This window comes from Heptranchias perlo, chromosome 2, assembly GCF_035084215.1.
Source record: "Heptranchias perlo isolate sHepPer1 chromosome 2, sHepPer1.hap1, whole genome shotgun sequence".
NCBI classification, from domain to species: domain Eukaryota; kingdom Metazoa; phylum Chordata; class Chondrichthyes; order Hexanchiformes; family Hexanchidae; genus Heptranchias; species Heptranchias perlo.
In genome coordinates, this window is record NC_090326.1 from 123,022,822 (window position 1) to 123,044,823 (window position 22,002).

The 22,002-nt window shown below is 43.0% G+C and overlaps 1 protein-coding gene across 2 annotated transcripts in view; it reads left to right on the top strand.

Annotated features, from left to right (window-relative positions):
- rundc3b (RUN domain containing 3b) overlaps positions 1-22,002 on the top strand; it is a 118,828-nt gene that overhangs the window by 75,488 nt on the left and 21,338 nt on the right. For both annotated transcript variants that reach the window (XM_068006945.1, XM_068006951.1), the window contains exons 6-7: positions 8,651-8,731; positions 13,469-13,637. In XM_068006945.1, the coding sequence (XP_067863046.1) occupies positions 8,651-8,731; positions 13,469-13,637 (250 nt within the window). The remainder of the gene's footprint in view (positions 1-8,650; positions 8,732-13,468; positions 13,638-22,002) is intronic.

A 22,002-nucleotide genomic window follows, 5' to 3' on the forward strand; every position in this document is an offset into this window, starting at 1 on the left:
TATTACTGATTTGGCCAAATCTTTAAAGTATTCATGCCTGTCTAGTTTCCTTTCTTCTATTACTCTATCATTCTCCCCCAACCCCTCCATTAACGCAGGGATTCCTGAGGGTTTGTTTCTTTCTCCTCTCTAACAGGCAGGCTGTTACTCTTTCATACCACTAACCTCCTCCATTCATTATCCAGTCCTAGTCAATCATTTTCGGGATTGATTCCCCTCTTTAAAAAGAAAAAAAAAGAAAGACTTGAATTTATATTGCACTTTTCACGACCTCAGGACATCCCAAAGCTGCCAATCAATTATTTTTGAAGTGTAGTCACTGTTGTAACATAGGAAATGCGGCAGCCAATTTGTGTACAGCAAACAGCAATTTGATAATGACCAGATAATCTGTTTTAGTGATGGTTGGAAATAAAATATTGGTCAGAACATTGGGGAGAACTCCACTGCTTTTCTTCTAATAATGCCGTGGATCTTTTATGTCCACCTGAGAGGGCAGATGGGACCTCGGTTTAACGTCTCATTTGAAAGACAGCACTTCTGACAGTGCAGCACTCCCTCAGTACTGCACTGGAGTGTCAGCCTAGATTATGTGCTTAAGGTTTGATCAACTTCCTTCAGTTCACATGTCCTCAGTTCACACAACCTCAATTTCTCTCAGTGCAATTCTTGAATTACTCCATGTTCATCTCCTCCATGCCCTTTGATGGGGAAATGATCATCTTTGTTCTTTCAGTTCTACAAAGACACAGTCTCTTTATCACTCTCAAGTCTAACCAAGAACTACCATCTTTGGTGACTCCACCGTAGTCTCCACCGATTTACTGACATTTTTGGCTTCTGGTCACCTAACTCATCCTTCCATGCAAATCTCCCCCTCCCCCAGATCAACATATCCAACTGCCTCTTGAATGACTCTCTGGGCATGATTTAACTCAGAAAAATGGGTGGGTTGGGGGGGGTGGGATGGGGGGCAGTGAAAATTTAAAAATCTAAAACCTGCTTCCAACCTGCCCACTTCTGATTTTAACGGAGCCGGGATGAGGGGCGGGCAACCAACCCGCTCTCGGGAGGAGGGTCAGTCATGAAAAGCTTTCGAGGAGGCTGCTGCCCTCCATTTTAACAGATTTTTTGATTTTAACCCCTGTGGGCCGGGATTCCCAGGCCTTCTACCTCACGCCACGTGAGAGGAGGCGAGGAGGCCCAAAACTGCAGGTTGGTGCCTTTATCGTACAGCTTGAGGGCCTGGAGGAGCAGGCGTGCTTCCCCCCACCCCAGGCCCAACAAGACCTACCTCCCCCCACCGCCCCCCCCCCCCCCACACCTCACTACCTCCGATCCTCCCCTACCCCACACCTCACTACCTCCCGACTTCTCTTGCTCCCCCCCCCCCCCCCCCACCCCAGGCCCAACAAGACTACCTCCCCCCACCGCCCCCCCCCCCCACACCTCACTACCTCCGACCTCCCCACCCCACACCTCACTACCTTCCGACTTCTCTTCCTCCCCCCCCCCCCCCCCCCCCACACCCCAGGCCCAACAAGACTACCTCCCCCCACCGCCCCCACCCCCCCCCCCCCCACACCTCACTACTCCGACCTCCCCACCCCACACCTCACTACCTCCGACTTTCTCCTCCTCCACCCCCCCCAGCCCCCCCCCCCCCCCCACACCTCACGATCTCTGGCCCCAAATCCCAACCCCCTCCCCCATCTAACACTAACCTGTTCACGCCCTCTTCCTTCCTCTTCTCCTGTCCAACTCAGGGCAGTCTGTTAATCAGGTTAGCCTGTCGGGCGGGAAACAGTCAAAAGAAAATAAAAGTCATCCTTACGTCAAAATCATAAGGACGCCTGGGAGACCTGTACTTCCAGGCTTCCCATCAGGAATTCCACGCCCCATTCCCAGCTCCCCGACAAAATCATGCCGCATAACTTTTCCCTTCACTATCCTGCCCTGAACGTCATTGCAGGTGTTCCTGACGTCAGTCCTCAGTATACCTTTTACCAATGTGGGTCTACGTTCCCTTGTCCTGCAGTCATGGTTTAACTTGATAAAATACTCTGGATTAACCTGGATTCTGGTGTGTACTAATGCCACAAAGTATGCATTGTTGGAGGTGTCAGCCTTGGCTCAATTGTAGCACTGTCATCTCTGTGCATAATTATTTTAAAGGAGTTCCATTTGTCTTCCAGTGAAGTATTGTTAAACATCCTCCTCCAATCTATTGGTTTTAAATCTTCGCTCAAACTTTGAATTGCTCATGGTCTTAGGTTTAATTAGGTCTCAGTTCATGTTAACCTTGATCTTTCTGAGGTCACTGTCCCCCAAGGAAGCTATATCTTAGAATCATAGAAATTCATGGCACAGAAGGAGGCCATTTGGCCCATCTTGTCTGTGCCGGCCAAAAAAGAGCTATTCAGGCTAATCCCACTTTCCAGCTCTCGGTCCGTAGCTTTGTGGGTTATAGCATTTCAAGTGCATATTCAAGTACTTTTCAAATGTGATGGGGGTTTCTGCCTCCACCACCTTTTCAGGCAGTGAGTTCCAGACCCCCACCATCATCTGGATGAAAACAATTCTCCTCAACTCCCCTCTAAACCTTCTACCAATTACTTTAAATCTATGCCCCTTGGTTATTGACCTCCCTGCTAAGGGAAATAGGTCCCTCCTATCCACTCCACCTAGGCCCCTCATAATTATGTACACATCAATTAAATTGCCCCTCAGCCTCCTCTGTTCCAAAGAAAACAACCCAAGCCTATCCAATCTTATAGCTAAAATCATAGAAACATAGAAATCATAGAAAGGTTACAGCACGGAAGGAGGCCACTCAGCCCATTGAGTCCGCGCCGGCTCTATCCAAGAGCAATCCAGCTAGTCTCACTCCCCCGCCCTATCCCTGTGGCCATGCAAAATTTTTCCTTTCAAGTGCTTATCCAGTTCCCTTTTGAAGGCCATGATTGAATCTGCCTCCACCACCCCCTGAGGTTGTGCATTCCAGATCCTAACCACTCACTTTTTAAAAAAAAAGTTTTTCCTTATGTCACCTTTGGTTCTTTTGCAAATCACCTTAAATCTATGCTCTCTGGTTCTTGACCCATCCGCCAATGGGAACCGTTTCTCTCTCTCTATTCTGTCTAGACCCTTCATGATTTGGAATACCTCTATCAAATCTTCTCTCTTCCAAGGAGAACAACCCCAACTTCTCCAGTCTATCCACGTAACTAAAGTCCCTCATCCCTGGAATCATTCCAGTAAATCTCTTCTGCACCGTCTCTAAGGCTTTCACATCTGTGTTAAAGTGCGGCGCCCAGAACTGGACACACTGCTCCATTTGTGGCTGAACCAGTGTTTTATAAAGGTTCATCATGACTTCCGTACTTTTGTACTTGGTGCCTCCTATTTATAAAGCCCAGGATCCCATATGTTTTTTAACCGCTTTCTCAACCTGCCCTGCCTCTTTCAACAATTTGTGCACATATGCCCCCAGATCTCTCTGTTCCTGTACCCCTTTGAGTTGTGCTCTCTAGTTTATATTGCCTCTCATTCTTCCTACCAAAGTGAATCACTTTGCATTTTTCTGCTTTAAATTTCATCTGCCACCCATGCCACCAGCCTGTCTATATCCTCTTGAAGTCTATCACTATCCTCTTCACTGTTTACTACCCTTCCAAGTTTTGTGTCATCTGCAAATTTTGAAATTGTGCCCTGTACACCCAAGTCCAAGTCATTAATATATATCAAAAAAAGCAGTGGTCCTAGTACCAACCCCTGGGGAATACCACTGTATACCTTTCTCCAGTCCGAAAAACAACCGTTCACCACTACTCTCTGCTTCCTGTCCCTTAGCCAATTCTGTATCCATGCTGCTATTGCCCCCTTTATTCCATGGGCTTCAATCTTGATGACAAGCCTATTGTGCGGCACTTTATCAAAAGCCTTTTGAAAGTTCATATAAACCACATCAATCGCAATGCCCTCGTCCACCTTCTCTGTTACCTCATCAAAAAACTCTATCGATTTAGTTAAACACGACTTGCCTTTAACAAATCCGTCATGGCTTTCCCTAATCAATCTAAGTCTAAGTGATTGCTAATTCTGTCCCTGATTGTCGTTTCTAAAAGATTTCCCACCACCGAGGTTAAACTGATTGGCCTATAGTTGCAGGGTTTATCCTTGCACCCTTTTTTGAACAAGGGTGTAACATTTGCAATTCTTCAGTCCTCTGGCACCACCCCCGTATCGAAGGATTTTTGGAAGATTATGGCCAGTACGTCTGCAATTTCCCCCCTTAGTTTCCTCAGCAACCTAGGATGCATTCCATCCGGACCGGGTGACTTATCTTTGAGTACAGCCAGCCTTTCTAGTACTTCTTCTTTATCAATTTTTAGCCCATCCAGTATCTCAACTATATCTTCTTTTATTGAGACTGTGGCATCATCATCTTCCTTGGTAAAGACAGATGCAAAGTACTCTTTTAGTACCTCAGCCATCCCCTCTGCCTCCATGAGTAGATCTCCTTTATGGTCCCGAATCGGCCCCACCCGTCCTCTCACTACCTGTTTACTGTTTACATGCCTGTAGAAGACTTTTGGATTCCCTTTTATGTTGGCCACCAGTCTATTCTTTCTCGCTCTTTGCCTCCTCTTATTTCCTTTTTCACTTTCCCTCTGAGCTTTTTATATTCTGCCTGGTTCTCACTTGTGTTATCAACCTGATATCTGTCATAAGCCCCTTTTTTCTGCTTCATCTTACTCTCTATCTCTTGTCATCCAGGAAACTCTGGCTTTATTTGCCCTACCTTTCTCCCTCGTGCAAATGTACCTAGACTGTACCCGAACCGTCTCCTCTTTAAAGGCCGCCTACTGTTCAATTACAGTTTTGTCTGCCAATCTTTGATTCCAATTTACCTGGGCCAGATCTGTTCTCACCCAATGAAATTAGTTCTCCTCCAATTGAATATTTTTACTTTAGAGTGGTCCATGTCCTTTTCCATAGCTATTCTAAACCTTAAGATACTATGATCGCTGCTCCCTAAATGCTCCCCCCCCTGACACTTGCTCCACTTGGCCCGCCTCTTTCCCTAGAGCCAAGTCCAGCAATGCCTCCTTCCTTGTTGGGCCAGAAGCGTACTGGTCAAGAAAGTTATCCCGAACACATTTCAAAAGTTCTTCCCTCTCTTTGCCCCTTAAAATTCTCCAGTCCTGGCAACATCCTCATAAATCTCCTCTGTATCCTCTCTAGTGCAATCACATCTTTCCTGTAATGTGGTGACCAGAACTGTACGCAGTACTCTAGCTGTGATCTAACTCGTGTTTTATACAGTTCTAGCATAACCTCCCTGCTCTTATATTCTATGCCTCTGCTAATAAAGGAAAGTATCCCGTATGCCTTCTTAACTACCTTTTCTACCTGTCCTAGTACCTTCAGGGATCTGTGGACATGCACTCCAAGGTCCCTCTGTTCCTCCACACTTCTCAGTACCCTACCATTTATTGTGTATTCCCTTGCCTTGTTTGCCCTCCCCAAATGCATTACTTCACACTTCTCTGGATTGAATTCCATTTGCCACTTTTCTGCCCACCTGACCAGTCCATTGATATCTTCCTGCAGTCTACAGCTTTCCTCCTCACTATCAACCACACAGCCAATCTTTGCATCATCTGCAAACTTCTTAATCATGCCCCCTACATTTAAATCTAAATCATTGATATATGCCACAAAAAGCAAGGGACCTAGTACTGAGCCTTGTGGGAGCCCAATGGAAACAGCCTTCCAGTCGCAAAAGCATCCGTCACCCTTCGACCTTTGCTTCCTGCCACTGAGTCATTTTTGGATCCAACTTGCCACTTTCCCTTGGATCCCATGGGCTTTTACTTTTCTGACCAGTCTGCCATTGGGACCTTGTCAAAAGCCTTGCTAAAATACACATAGACTACAACAAATGCGCTTCCCCCATCGACCCTCCTTGTTACCTCCTCAAAAAATTCTATCAAGTTAGCCAAAACATTTTCTGTTTTTATTAGCTAGACACGACCTTCCTTTAACAAATCCATGCTGACTGTCCTTGATTAATCCGTGCCTTTCTAAATGATCATCAATACTGTACCTCAGAATTTTTTCCAATAATTTGCCTACCACCAAGGTTAGACCTACTGCCTTATAATTACTCGGTCTATCCCTTTCTCCCTTTTTAAACAGCGATACAACGTTAGTAGTCCTCCAGTCGTCTGGCACCATGCCTGTAGCCAGAGAGGATTGGAAAATGATGGTCAGAGCCTCCCTTGCTTCTCTTAACAGCCTGGGATACATTTCATCCGGGCCTAGCGATTTATCTACTTTCAAAGATGCTAAACCCCTTAATATTTCCTCTCTCACCATTTTTATCCCATCCAATATTTCACACTTCTAGTTAACTACAATGTCTGCATCATCCTCCCTCTTTTGTGAAGACAGACGCAAAGTATTCATTAAGAACCATACCCACGTCTTCCGCCTCCACACACAGGTTACCTTTTTGGTCTTTAATAGGCCCTACTCTTTCCTTAGTTATTCTCTTGCTCTTTAGGTATTTGGAAAACATCTTTGGGCTTTCCTTAATTTTACTTGGCAATATTTTTTCATGCTCTCTCTCTTGCTTTCCTAATTTCCTTTTTATTTCACCCCTGCACTTTCTATATTCCTCTAGGCTTTCTGCAGTATTGAGCTCCTGGTGTCTGACATAAGTTTCCCTTTTTTGCCTTATCCAGGGGGTTCTAGATTTGGGAGCCTTCCATTTCCTGTATGTTGTCTGGGGCATTTTACAAATACCAGGTCAAGATGAGCACTGCCTCTCGTGACCTCCAGTATGCATTGAATCATGAAGCAGTTATGCATTACATTACCAACCCTGACCCTAAACTACTTAGGTTTTCCCAATTTATATTGGGTTGCTTAAAAGCACCCATTAAAATAATTCGCCTCTTCTCACATATCCTTTTTATCTCTTCGTAGAGCAAGCTGTCCTCCTCCTTACATTGACCTGGTGGTTTCTAGCATACCTGCCAACCCCCCTCCATGTTAGGTTGCCCATGTTCGATTGGAGTTTTTCAAATTAGAGATTTCTATCCAGAGTAATTGTATTTGTAGCTTACCTCCTCCATCCAGATCAAATTCAATTTCCTACCAGTTGTCTCTTGACATATATGCCTCCTTTTCTGTTCTTTGTGAACATTCTAAACATCATTCATAGTATACCAGAGAACACGACTTTGCATCCCCTATCTTTGAGGTTTTAGACAATCCTCACGTATGTATGTGCCTTTTAAGGCCCCCAAATTATTTCTCCCTTTATCGTTTTCCATTGTGGACAACCACCACAGGGCCTGGTCCTGAACCCTTCAGTATCCCTTCTCACTTTTTTCCTCAATGTGTACTGCTTGAACTCCACTGTCAGGTTGGCTTTGTCTTTCCAGTACATATGGCTATCTATTTTCCTGAGTAAGGGATCCCCTACAATCGCAGTCTCTCTATGACTTACAGATTTTGTCCTGGTTTGAGCTGTCCCCTCTGGTATTCTAGCTACCTTTTCTTTCAGGACTTTATTACCTCCTACGGCATTGGGCAGTGTCTGGCCTTTATTCGTTATTGACAGCTCATAGGCATCTTTGCAGGATTTCTTACTATTCCAGCTTCTTTTCCCAAACTTTACCTAGTATCTCCGCTTCCTTAGTTTCCTTCTGTGCTAGTCACCAAATTATCACAACCTTGTCCCTGGTTCAACTGGTCTCCAGCCCTACTCCCTAATGGTTCACTCTCAAGGTCTGAAGTTTGCATGGACATCTCACTGTGATTGCTCACTTATCAAATCTAATACTATCCACTCACATTCAGAGATTCCCTCACTATTGTCTGCTGTTTGAGGGACCTTGCTGCAAATTGGCTGCTGTGTTTGACTGCATTATAATAGTGACTACACTTCAAAAGTACTTAATTGGCTGTGAAATGCTTTGGGATATCCTTTAGGGTGTGAAAGGCACTGTATTAATTCAAGTTCTATTCTTCCTTAGTAACTTGTATATCTATATAAGGTCCCCTCTCGTACATCTCCTTTCAAGGAACTATCATGCCAAACATCAGAATTTACTAATCGTCTGTGATGGACAACTGCCTTCAGTGTGGTGGAAGAATCTATGCAGGAGAACTTATGATGTGCAACTTGATTTGATGTTCCAGGTGCCCACATCCAAAGCTGTGTACTAGGCTAACCTGTCACCAGCCTTTTAATCCAGAATGTGAAGAGCTTTGCCAAAAAGACATATTCACTGTGAGGATCTCTTCCCCACTAGGCTGTTCAGTAATGGCGATAGGTCTCCCTGCCTGCAACTATTTCCCCTTTTTGCTACAAATACATCTCACACTTTGGTCCTGGACCTCACACATTATACACACGTTTTTCTGCCTAGCTCCCAAATTCTGCATTTCTGCATTTTAATTTGTAAATATCCAAGAAAAAGCAACTATTAAATATTAAACTTTATTTTTTGAATTTGTACCATATAATGAGTAAAATATAGGAATGAGACTTTCAAAGGAGTCCTTGAGATGTGATCTGTTAATCACTACTTTCAAGCCAGTTACTTAAGTTATTTATCATCTTTTCTTTCAGCTTCTGTTTAAAGGGTGAGAGTTTGGATGGCAATTGTCCTGCTGTCATAGATTATACCCCATATCTGAAGTTCACACAAAGGTAAATTCTTCCTAATTTGTATATTTTTTTTCTCCAATGTGCTACAATTAAATATAGGGTTACAAATCTCAAAAAGCCTGGCTTTATTAAAATTCTCAACCTCAACATATTCATATTACACTAGTATGTCATGGGAAAGATTGTAGGCCAGCTCATACTCAGTAATATTTAATGACTTTTCCCCCCAGAGTGTATGCTGTTGTCTGTCAACTCAGTAATTTGGAAATTAGTTCACTGATAGTTAGAGAAAACTCCTGAATTACTCAGGATATAAATTATTTAGGTGGGAGGTGGGTTATTCATGCGGAGATACACAGGCCATCTATGGACACTTCTACATTTTGTAGAGCTCCAGACCTAGATCTTGGGAGACCAACGTATGTGGGTGCTCTCCCATGTTGCGTGGTTCAGTGGAGCTGGTGTTCTGCAATCAGAGCCGCATTTAATTGTACAAGCGGGCTGTGCTATTTTGAAGAATGCCCACGTGCAAAGTAATGTCTGTGATATCTGCCGTCATTATGTTAGCCCATAGATGTGCTGAATTTGACTCTGCCTCTTTACCGATGAAGCTCGTGAGTTCTAGGAACTGGTGATAGATTGAGAATCAGCTAAAACAAATCTGTACTGTCACCAGATTTACAAAACAGGGGATGTTTATTTTGGTTGTGGCACTAACTGTGGGGTAATGTTGCCCACTATGAACAATGTAAAAACACTTTGGTTTGTTTACATAAATACAGTGACAGCACTTCAAAAGTAATCTATTGATCCTGAGGACATGATAAGGTTCTATATAAATGCAAGTTATTTCTTTCTTTCTTTTTAAGTCTGTTCCCTGAATAAAAAGTTTCCCAAAGGGATGGAACCAGATCTAAGTGTGGATGTTTTACATTGCAGGGTGTAAGACATTGGGGTATAATTTCCTCTGTGTACATGTAAAAGAAAGTATTTTATTAAACTGCCATTGGTTTATAGCAGGACTGTTTCACTTTACACTTGGAGATAAAAAGTTTAAAAACTGTGGATGTCCAAAGGGACTTACGGGTTCAGGTACATAGATCATTGAAGTGTCATGAACAGGTGCAGAAAATAATCAAGAAGGTTAATGGAATGCTGGCCTTTATATCTAGAGGACTAGAGTACAAGGGGGCAGAAGTTATGCTGCAGCTATACAAAACCCTGAGCAGTTCTGGGCACCGCACCTTCGGAAGGACATATTGGCCTTGGAGGGAGTGTAGCATAGGTTTACTAGAATGATACCCGGACTTCAAGGGTTAAGTTACGAGGAGAGATTACACAAATTGGAGTTGTATTCTCTAGAGTTTAGAAGGTTAAGGGGTGATCTGATTGAAGTTTATAAGATATTAAGGGGAACGGATAGGGTGGATAGAGAGAAACTATTTCCGCTGGTTGGGGATTCTAGGAGTAGGGGGCACAGTCTAAAAATTAGAGCCAGACCTTTCAGGAGCGAGATTAGAAAACATTTCTACACACAAAGGGTGGTCGAAGTTTGGAACACTCTTCCGCAAACGGCAATTGATACTAGCTCAATTGTTAAATTTAAATCTGAGATGGATAGCTTTTTGGCAACCAAAGGTATTAAGGGATATGGGCCAAAGGCAGGTATATAGAGCTAGATCACAGATCAGCCATGATCTTATCAAATGGCGGAGCAGGCACGAGGGGCTGAATGGCCTACTCCTGTTCCTATGTTCCTAGATGGATATACCCTCATTTTTCATATTAGTTTTTATAAGAATTGTCTGAACCCAGAACCACAGAAATAAAATCTTGTTTGACAGTAAGTTACTCTCTGCTCCTTTGCTATTGATTCCATTCCCTTGTCTGAACACTTTCTCAGGCTGAATCAAACCATGCAAAAACTTAGTCTTCAGTTTGACCCTGAGCTGAACTATATGTATTATCGTTACTTCCACCAATGCAGCTTTGCTTGCCTCCATTACTACCTGAACCCCTCCACTACTAAAACCCTTACCCTGGCTTTTATCACCTCTAGATTTGATTATTTCAGTGTCCACCTTGCTTGCTTTCCACCCTTCACAGACCTTTAATTGCCCATATCCTACCCTGCACTAAGCCCTGGTTGCCCATCACTCCTGTTCCTGTTAACCTACATTGGCTCTCTGTCCCCCAATGCATTAAATTTAAAGTCCTCCATTATCTTCAAAACCCTTCATGGTCTTGGGCTACCCGATCTCTACTTCTACGCAACCTCCTCCAGCCTTATATTCTCTCCGCCTGCCTCCCACCCCCCACCCAGTCCTCTTACTCCAGTGCATATCCTCTACCCTTTGTCCCACCATTGGGGTCACGGCCTTCAGCTGCCCTAGCCCTACTCCCAGGAACTCCCTCCTTAAACCCTTCCAACTCTACACTTCTCTTTACTCTGTAAAACCCTCTCACTTTTTCCCTGCATGGCTCAGCATCCATTTCCTTATCTATTAATATTTGTGAAGCGTTTGGGATTTTTTTTTTTACAGTGATGGAATTACATGTAAATGCAAATTGTTGGAGGGAATTCTTACACACCTTGCCCAGCGGGAATGGGGCGGGCATGCAGTTAAAATAGCTGTGCAAAGGCTTACCATTCCATTCCCGCTCGATTCCTACCCAACGCCATCTTAACTGGGCTTTCTCAGCCAAGGCACCTGCCTGACTCAGGCGGGAGCCTCATTAATATATGCTAATTGTGGTCTTATGTCATTTAGGGCCTCAAATTGATGATGTCAGGCAGGTTTGATACTCACCCTGCCCCCTACCCACCCGAGAATTACAGACCAGTTGGCCTAACATCAGTAGTGGGGAAAATGCTAGAGTCTATTATAAAAGCTGTGATAACAGAACAATTGGAGGGCATTAACGGGATTGAACAAAGTCAGCGTGGGTTTATGGAAGGGAAATCATGCTTAACAAATCTACTGGAGTTTCTTGAGGAAGTAATGAGTTGAATAGATAGGGGAGGACCAGTGCATGTGGTGTACTTGGATTTTCAGAAGGCTTTTAATAAGGTCCCACACGAGGTTAGTGTGCAAAATTAAAGCACATGGGATTGGGGGGAATATACTGGCATGGATTGAGAATTGGTTGAGACAGGAAACAGAGAGTAGGGTCTTTTTCCGGGTGGCAGGCAGTGACTAGTGGGGTACCACAAGGATCAGTGCTTGGGCCCCAGCTATTCACTATATCAATGATTTGGATGAGGGAACTAAATGTAACATTTTCAAGTTTGCAGACGACACAAAGCTGGGGTGGAATGTGAGCTGTGAGGAGGATGCAAAGAGGCTCCAATGTGATTTAGACAAGTTGGGTGAGTGGGCAAGAACATGGCAGATGCAGTATAACATGGATAAATGTGAGGTTAGCCACTTTGGTTGTAAAAACAGAGACAGATTATTATCTGAATGGTGATCGATTGGGAAAAGGGGAGGTGTAACGAGACCTGGGTGTCCTTGTACACCAGTCGCTGAAAGCGAGTATTCAGGTGCAGCAAGCAGTTAGGAAGGCGAATGGTATGTTGGCGTTCATTGCAAGAGGATTTGAGTACAGGAGCAGGGATATCTTACTGCAGTTGTACAGGGCCTTGATGAGACCACATCTGGAGTATTGTGTGCAGTTTTGGTCTCCTTATCTGAGGAAGGATGTCCTTGCCATGGAGGGAGTGCAACGAAGATTTACCAGACTGATTCCTGGGATGGCAGGACTGATGTATGAGGAAACATTGGGTCGACCAGGCCTATATTCACTAGAGTTTAGAAGAATGAGAGGTGATCTCATCGAAACATATAAAATTCTAACAGGACTAGACAGATGCAGGGAGGATGTTCCCGATGGCTGGGGAGTCCAGAACCAGGGGTCACAGTCTCAGGATACGGGGTATGCCATTTCGAACCGAGATGAGGAGAAATTTCTTCACTCAGAGGGTGGTGAACCTGTGGAATTCTCTACCACAGAAGGCAGTGGAGGCCAAGTCATTAGATGTATTCAAGAAGGAGATAGATATATTTCTTCATGCTAAAGGGATCAAAGGAGATGGGGAAAAAGCAGGAACAGGGTACTGAGTTAGACGATCAGCCATGATCATTTTGAATGGCGGAGCAGTCCCGAAGGGCTGAATGGCCTACTCTTGCTCCTATTTTCTATGTTTCTATGAAACCCACTCCCTGTTGTTTTTGTTGTAGAGTCAGTAAAATCATGACCATTCAAATGATTGCTCCAGCTTCCAAACTGAAAACAAAACATTAAAAAAGTCATGGTTTCTATTTTGACCATTTAAACTAAGCAAAATACTGAATGGGTGGCCATGTTTGTTTAATTTTGACTGAGGGCAGCTTGTGGGCAATCTTGCCCATGTCGGGGGGGAAAAATACTTGGGTATCCATACAAACTGTTTAACTGAGAGGCCGTTTCCAGAGAATATCTAGCTTAACACTTAATGAAACATTAAACCTAAGCCACCAAAAATAATTACATGCAATAAAATGACAGACCTCCTGGAGTTCCAGTTTCCCAGTAAATAAGGTCTCATGAAACCAACAGATAATTCTCTGCTGATGTAATGCTCTGTAATTTGATACATGAGTTGTACTGTTTTATGGGAACTCTCCAAGTTAATCTTTTTTCCAATTTTCTGTCTCACTGTGCTGATAGTTGCAGAATTAATTTACTGCTGATGTTTCAGCTAAATCTAATTCATAATATATCATGTTGTTGGCAAAGCTCTGAGAGTATCAGCAGCGATGAGGAGGAGTTGCGGACTTTGGGAAGTAGTGGCAGTGAAGGCAGCACCCCCGAGAACATTGGCCCACCTTTCATTACCGATGAGCACAGTTGGTACAACAAGTGCAAGCGAGTGGAGCAGAAATTCAGGTTGACGTTGGAGCAGAAGGTAATTGTCATGATTGATATGGTGAACTGCACTTTTTATTGGTGGGGTGTAGTCATCATAATTCTCCACTTGATCAGTTCCTGATGTAAACTCTGCCTTTTGGGGGAACAGGCACTTCCCCCTGGCCATGTGGGACAGAGGTAGAATCAGAAGGCACAGCATGAACATGTTACCTCCCACCAGGATAATAGTGTGCACAGGGTCAGTGCAATAGAAAACTACATTGTATTGTCTTCCAGTACAAACGTACATATAATAGCTGTCAGAATAAAATATAGTAGGCCTTAAAATTTACTACTAATCAGAAGCTACTGTACTAAAACAGAAACTGCTAGAAATAGACAGCGCGTGCATCAGCATCTGTAAAGAGAAGAGACAGATTAATCTTTTGGATGCAAGCCATCTTCGGAACTGTAATTAGGAAGATAAGCAAGTCCCTTCGTGGGGTGAAAGAGGGATTTAAAAAAAGGGGAGAGAAGGAAATGAGACAATAGATACTCTGATCACCAAGAGGAAATTAAAGGTCTGAATGACCTACAGACTGCTTAATAGAGAAAGCAAGTCAACACGCCAGGCACAGAACCCGAGCTATGTTCTGACAAAGGCTCCACACTGTAAAAACCAACCCCCTCCCTTCCCCTGGATGATCGACCAACTCCACATGCCCTACAACCCCCTGCTAAAAAGAAAATGGGTGATTATAGCTCAGGTCTGAAGTGACTAAAGTCGAAGTTTAGATGATAGGGTTGCAGAATGTCCAGGTTTCTGAAGGGTGCATTGAGCTTTTATGGAGCAGTGCAGAAGGTCAAAGGTGCAAAGGTCTCCGGCATCATTCTGTTGAGAGAACAGATCTGTTAATGCTACAGATGAAGTTCTCAAGTGGAAAACGAGATGGTGAAATGGATGAAGTGATAGAAACATGAGACAATAGGAGTTGTAATGAGAGAAATTAAGGATACTTATGAGACACACACAACATGTGAATTGCTGAGGCAATTGTGGTGAGGCAATTGTGGTAAAGCAGCTAGAAATAAAAGCATGAACAGGCTCCATTGGTTCACCAACAGATGATAAGAACTTAAAGGCAAACTTGTGTACTGAGAGCAAAAGATAGCTACCCCTTTTATGGCAAAAACTCTGGGTGGAGGGAAAGGGGATCTGCAGATCATTTAGACAGTTGAGTCTCATAAATAATAAGGAACTGTGAATTGTGGTTTCCCTTGTCCCGGTGCATTGTCATTAATGTGTATTAATTATGTTTTGAGTTGTATACTACTTTTTTTGCAATATTATATATTATCAGGCGTCACTTTTTATATCCTTGAAAAATGACTGGATGTGTTGATCTTGAGCTTCCAATGCTGATGTCTTGAGATTCAATCTCTCAATTCAATATCCTCTGAACACCTCTCATCCGGTGATTGGATTACAGTACTTTAATATACACAAGATAGTGGATACCTGGTAACACACTGTTCTTAAAATAAAAAAAAATCTCATCATCTCTACCTTGTACATAATATCCCACTGTGAGGAGCAGGCCCAGACACTAATGAAAACAATAAAGTAGTTTTATTAAAAATAAAATGATTCCAATTGATAAAACAGTAGCAGAATAAACAAAACCAAATGACCAGAATGTTGTTATAGCTGACTTGGATGGTGTATTAAAGACTATACTAAAATGCTGGGGTTCAGATTACTTTATAAACTTTGAATTTCATTCTTGTGGTGTATAGCTTCCTCTTGAGTTGATTTGTTTTACAGCTTTATAGCATTGTCCAAAACAAGCTGCAATTCCACTTAAATGTACAACTAATCTTGAACCAAACCAGAAAAGAAAGGTATTCTTTCCCAGTAAAATCTCTGTCAAATGGAGACTGCAGACTGACTGCTAACATGTTGACAATGCACTTAATGGACACAATAGGAGACTGAAAACAGACTCCAAGATATCCAATGATATCATCGTCTATGCATTATATGAAAGACATTTATTCTTATCTTTGTAAAGAGAAGTGAAATGGAAGTAATTGGAAAGAATAATGGCCCGGATGTAGCTTGTATAATAACGGAGAGCCGAATAGCGCTCACCATTATTTCAGGGAAAATGGAAGAGCCAGTTCCAGAGAGTGCACATGTGCAAACGTGGAAATCTGGAAATTGCTCTACCCGGTTCTCCGAAAGCTTCGCGGGAAAGAGATATAGCCAGCTGCAATGAATGGACCAGTGCGAACTTGCTCTCCTGCTCAGCTGGAAACTAACTAATCTCTCCAGAAGAAAGGTATGCTGAATTATATCAGGTCTAAATTAACTTTTAACGACTTGGTAAGTATTAAAGACTGCCAAGCTACCCCTCTGGCACTGAATATCAACTTTTAAAAATGTGGAGTTTCATTCCTTCTGATATTAATTGGTGTTGGACATTTTTTTAAAAATTAAAATTTTTATTTTTTTACTTTTTCTTTCTGTCTTTTATCTCTTTTAATCTTACCGTCTCTTTATTTCGCTTTCTCTAACTGATTTTACATTTGAATTTACTGTTGTAGCTTTCACTTACTGGTTCTGACTTATTTGAATTCACTGTTGTGGCTTTCACTTCCTGGTTCTGACTGTGCAGCTTCAAGCTGATTGGTTGAGGGGAGAGAACATAAGAACATAAGAAATAGGAGCAGGAGTAGGCCAATCGGCCCCTCGAGCCTGCTCTGCCATTCAATAAGATCATGGCTGATCTGATCCTAACCTCAAATCTAAATTCATGTCCAATTTCCTGCCCGCTCCCCGTAACCCCTAATTCCCTTTACTTCTAGGAAACTGTCTATTTCTGTTTTAAATTTATTTAATGATGTAGCTTCCACAGCTTCCTGGGGCAGCAAATTCCACACACCTACTACCCTCTGAGTGAAGAAGTTTCTCCTCATCTCAGTTTTGAAAGAGCAGCCCCTTATTCTAAGATTATGCCCCCTAGTTCTAGTTTCACCCATCCTTGGGAACATCCTTACCGCATCCACCCGATCAAGCCCCTTCACAATCTTATATGTTTCAATAAGATCGCCTCTCATTCTTCTGAACTCCAATGAGTAGAGTCCCAATCTACTCAACCTCTCCTCATATGTCCACCCCCTCATCCCTGGGATTAACCGAGTGAACCTTCTTTGTACTGCCTCGAGAGCAAGTATGTCTTTTCTTAAGTATGGACACCAAAACTGTATGCAGTATTCCAGGTGCGGTCTCACCAATACCTTATATAACTGCAGCAATACCTCCCTGTTTTTATATTCTATCCCTCCAGCAATAAAAGCCAACATTCCATTGGTCACCTTGATCACCTGCTGCACCTGCATACTAACTTTTTGATTTTCTTGCACTAGGACCCCCAGATCCCTTTGTACTGTAGTACTTTCCAGTTTCTCGCCATTAAGATAATAACTTGCTCTCTGATTTTTCCTGCCAAAGTGCATAACCTCACATTTTCCAATATTGTATTGCATCTGCCAAATCTCCGCCCACTCACCCAGCCTGTCTATATCCCCTTGTAGGTTTTTTATGTCCTCCTCACTCTCTACTTTCCCTCCCATCTTTGTATCATCTGCAAACTTTGATATGTTACACTCTGTCCCCTCCTCCAAATCGTTAATATAGATTGTAAAGAGTTGGGGACCCAGCACCGACCCCTGCGGAACACCACTGGCTACTGGTTGCCAGTCCGAGAATGAACCATTTATCCCAACTCTCTGCTTCCTGTTAGATAACCAATCCTCCACCCATGCCAGAATATTACCCCCAATCCAGTGATTCTTTATCTTGAGCAATAATCTTTTATGTGGCACCTTGTCGAAAGCCTTCTGGAAGTCTAAGTACACTACATCCACTGGTTCCCCTTTATCCACCCTGTACGTTATGTCCTCAAAGAACTCGAGCAAATTTGTCAGACGTGACTTCCCCTTCGTAAAGCCATGCTGACTTTGTCCTATTAAATTATGTTTATCCAAATGTTCCGCTACTGTCTCCTTAATAATAGACTCCAAAATTTTACCCACCACAGATGTTAGGCTAACTGGTCTATAATTTCCAGCCTTCTGCCTACTACCCTTTTTAAATAAGGGTGTTACATTAGCAGTTTTCCAATCTGCCAGGACCTTTGCCGAGTCCAGAGAATTTTGGAAAATTATTACCAAAGCATCCACAATCCCTACTGCCACTTCCCTCAAGACCCTCGGATGTAAGCCATCAGGTCCAGGGGATTTATCCGCCTTGAGTCCCATTAATTTACTGAGTACCAATTCCTTAGTGATTTTAATCGTATTTAGCTCCTCCCCCCCCCCCCCCCCAGAGCCCCCTGTTTGTCCAGTGTTAGGATATTCTTCGTGTCCTCTACCGTAAAGACTGAAACAAAATATTTGTTTAGCATTTTTGCCATCTCCATGTTTCCCACCATTAATTTCCTGGTCTCATCCTCTAAGGGACCTACATTTGCCTTAGCCACCCTTTTTTCTTTTTATAAAACTGTAGAAACTCTTGCTATCTGTTTTTATATTTTTTGCTAATTTATTTTCATAATCTATCTTCCCTTTCTTAATCAATCCTTTAGTTACTTTTTGCTGTCTTTTGAAGACTTCCCAATCTTCTATCCTCCCACTAAGTTTGGCTACCTTTAAATGTCCTTGTTTTTAGTCGGATACTATCCTTAATTTCTTTACTTAGCCACGGATGGCTGTCATTTCTTTTACACCCTTTTTTCCTCAGTGGAATATATTTGTTTTGAAAGTTGTAAAATAACTCATTGAATGCACACCACTGCTCATGTACCGTCTTACCCTTTAATCTATTTTCCCAGTCCACTTTAATCAATTCCGCTCTCATACCATCATAGTCTCCTTTATTCAAGCTCAGTACGCTTGTTTGAGAACCAACCTTCTCACCCTCTAATTGGATATGGAATGTAACCATGTTATGGTCACTCTTTCCAAGGGGATCCTTAACTAGGACATTATTAATTAATCCTGGCTCATTACACAGGACCAGGTCCAAGGTTGCTTGCCCAGAGAGAGCGATCCTTTCCCTTCTCTCACAGCTCAGAAGCCCGGGAAAGCAAGTTGGCGCCCAGAACCCCACGAATAGTTGGTGGATGAGTTTATAACTAACGAGCGGCAGGCGACGTTTGTTTGCTACTCAGCGCAATTAATAGGAAAGTAAAATAATAACCAATTAGACAATTATTAAGGGCAAGCTTGAGGACTATCTATCTGATAATCTAATAAATAACACTGGATTCAGAAGGGAAAGGTTCTGCCTGGCCAACCTCGTTCTCTATTATTGAGGAGGTGACGCATCAAATGGACTGTGGGAAACCTTATAATGCATTGTACCTGAAAGTCTTTGAAAAAGTTACTTACAAAGGTTATGTAGTTCAGCGTTGTGTTTGCTTTATTAATTGCAACTTCACAGTGCCTTGACATGTTCAGTGCTGAGTCTACTAGTCCCTCCCCTGATCACTTTCAATCTTTGGCTAATTCTACACCATTCATGGTGTATGTGGCTCCATTTTTTTTCTTCCAGTATGCAGTTTATTTTATTATATAGAATGACAATTTTCCACTATTCTACCCATTTATAGATTTTATCTATTGTATTTTGTTTGTCTTGGCTGCTTCCCTTGACTCTTCCCCTTCCAAGTTTGATATGAACTGTAAACTTGACCACTTTGCATTGAGTGTTAATCTAAGTGTTGATCTAAATTACAAACAGTTGAGGTACCAGCACCGATTCCTGACGTACACCATTCAGTACTTCTTGGACTTCGTTCTGGGACCTTATTCTGACACCACTTCCCAACAATTACCTACTGTTTCCTTTCCTTCAGCCAGTTTCCTACCCATTTGTAGGTTTTGCCTTGAATTCCTACTTGCACCAACGAGCGGATAAATTGAGTTTCTGGAACAGAGGATCTCTGCTCAGAGAACAATTGGATCAGAGAGGATGAAGGGTTACTGGATCATACTGACACCTTGACTTATCTTTAAGGAAGCTCTAGACTGTTCAGGACACAGTGATAGTATAGAAAGAAAAATGTGGGTCACCATCTGCAGGGCCAGCAGAAGGGGCAACAGGTACAGGGCCCATTGAGTTACAAGAACTGTCCAATAAATATATAGTGGTCACAAGATAATTATGGATGAGGAAGGCCATTTGGCCCATCTTAATTCATCCATTCATTTGACCAGAAACTTAACTGGATCAGCCAAATAAATACTGTGGCTACAAGAGCAGGTCAGAGGCTGGGTATTCTGCGGTGAGTGACTCATCTCCTGACTCCCCAAATCCTTTCCACCATCTACAAGGCACAAGTCAGGAGTGTGATGGAATACTCTCCACTTGCCTGGATGAGTGCAGTTCCAACAACACTCAAGAAGCTCAACACCATCCAGGACAAAGCAGCCTGCTTGATTGGCGCCCCATCCACCACCCTAAACATTCACTCCCTTCACCACCGGTGCACCGTGGCTGCAGTGTGTACCATCCACAGGGTGCACTGCAGCAACTCACCAAGGCTTCTTCGACAGCACCTCCCAAACCCGCGACCTCTACCACCTAGAAGGACAAGGACAAGGGCAGCAGGCACATGGGAACAACACCACCTGCACGTTCCCCTCCAAGTCACACACCATCCCGACTTGGAAATATATTGCCATTCCTTCGTCGTCATTGGGTCAAAATCCTGGAACTCCCTTCCTAAGAGCACTGTGGGAGAACCTTCACCACACGGACTGCAGCAATTCAAGGCAGCGGCTCACCACCACCTTCTCGAGGGCAATTAGGGATGGGCAATAAATGCTGGCTTTGCCAGCGACGCCCACATCCCATGAACAAATTTTTTAAAAATCCATTCGGAAAGACCCCAGTGTAGCATCCAATTGTCTCTTAAATAATTCTAGTGTTTTTGCCTTCACTACTCTTATCTGTAAATCCACTCGTGTGTTGATCGTACTTCGTGTAAAAAAAAAAAAAATTCCTAATATCAGTCCTAAATTTACCTTTTTACTAGTTTGAACCTGTGTCCTCTTGTCCAATGTTTTCAATTTCATTTACAATAATATTCCAGATTTACATTTTCTATTCCCATATCTATCTTATATACCTCCCTAAGATCACCTCTCCGATGCCTTCTTTTCAGGCTGCAAAGCCTGCTTCAATTTTGCCTCATAACTCAGACCTTCAACGCCAAGGAATCAGCCTTGTGGATCTTCTCTGCACTGTTTCCAGTGCTTGAATGTGTCTCGTGTCAATGGCAACTAGAATTGGCCATAATATTCAACCTACAATCTGACTAGAGCACTGTACAGTTTGATCATGACTGCCTCTGACTTATTTTCTACTCTTTTGGCTGTGTAATGAACATTCTAGTTGCTTTGTTAATTGCTGCTCTGCACTGGTAGGACATGAACGTTGAGTCTACTAAGATACCCAAGTCTCTTAGAACTTCATCCTTAACTACTTCAACATCCTTCATTGATTACCTGTGTTGTCCATTTTTCCTTCCTATGTGCAGTACTTTGGGATGAAGGATGGTGAATAAATATTTTTGCACCAATATTTTACAAATGCAGGTGGAAGTGCACTAGAGGACAATGCAGAACAATTGTTAGAGATAACTGTCGAAAAGGAATTGGTTCTTCTAATTGGATAGAAACAGAAACTGCAGATCTGTGCTTTGATCTGAGTGCAGCATTGGGAGAACATGTCTGGCTGTATTATGAACTTAGCGTTGCGTGGCTTTTTTCCATCTTTCCTAGAAAGTGCTGAAATATCTCACTTCTTGGGTTGTGAAATGATGTGCCTGCTTTAATTACAGAACTAAACTGAAAATTTATCCATAAAGAGATAGATAGATAAATATGTCCAGTTTTTGATGTCGTCCAAGGCGGATTTGAGAACCGCCTTCATTTTGCTGCCAGGAACCTGTCACTCGTCTTCGGCCTCCAACTTTTGACTGCAAGTTTGTGCGGTTCCCGGTTCCACCTTAGGACTAGGTAAGTCAGCAATTCCCCAGTTCCCAGCTTGGTCCCTTCTTGCCAAGTCCGCGAAATCTTGAGTTCAAGCTCCCATCTCCCACCCCCGTCAGCCACACCTAGCTCCGCCACTGATTCTATTGGTCTAATTAAAATCAGAAAGCCAGCAGTACCTTCACCCTTCCCCATTTGTCTTGTATTTTTTCCATGCATTAGGATCCTGATTAAGAAAATAGGCATTTTCTAGAACTCACCAATGCTTGTGGGGGTGGGGGAAGGGTACGAGTCAACTCTCTTCTGTTTTTCTCTCCCTCCTTCAAAGCTATCTTATCTACGCTTACACCTGCTGAGACAAC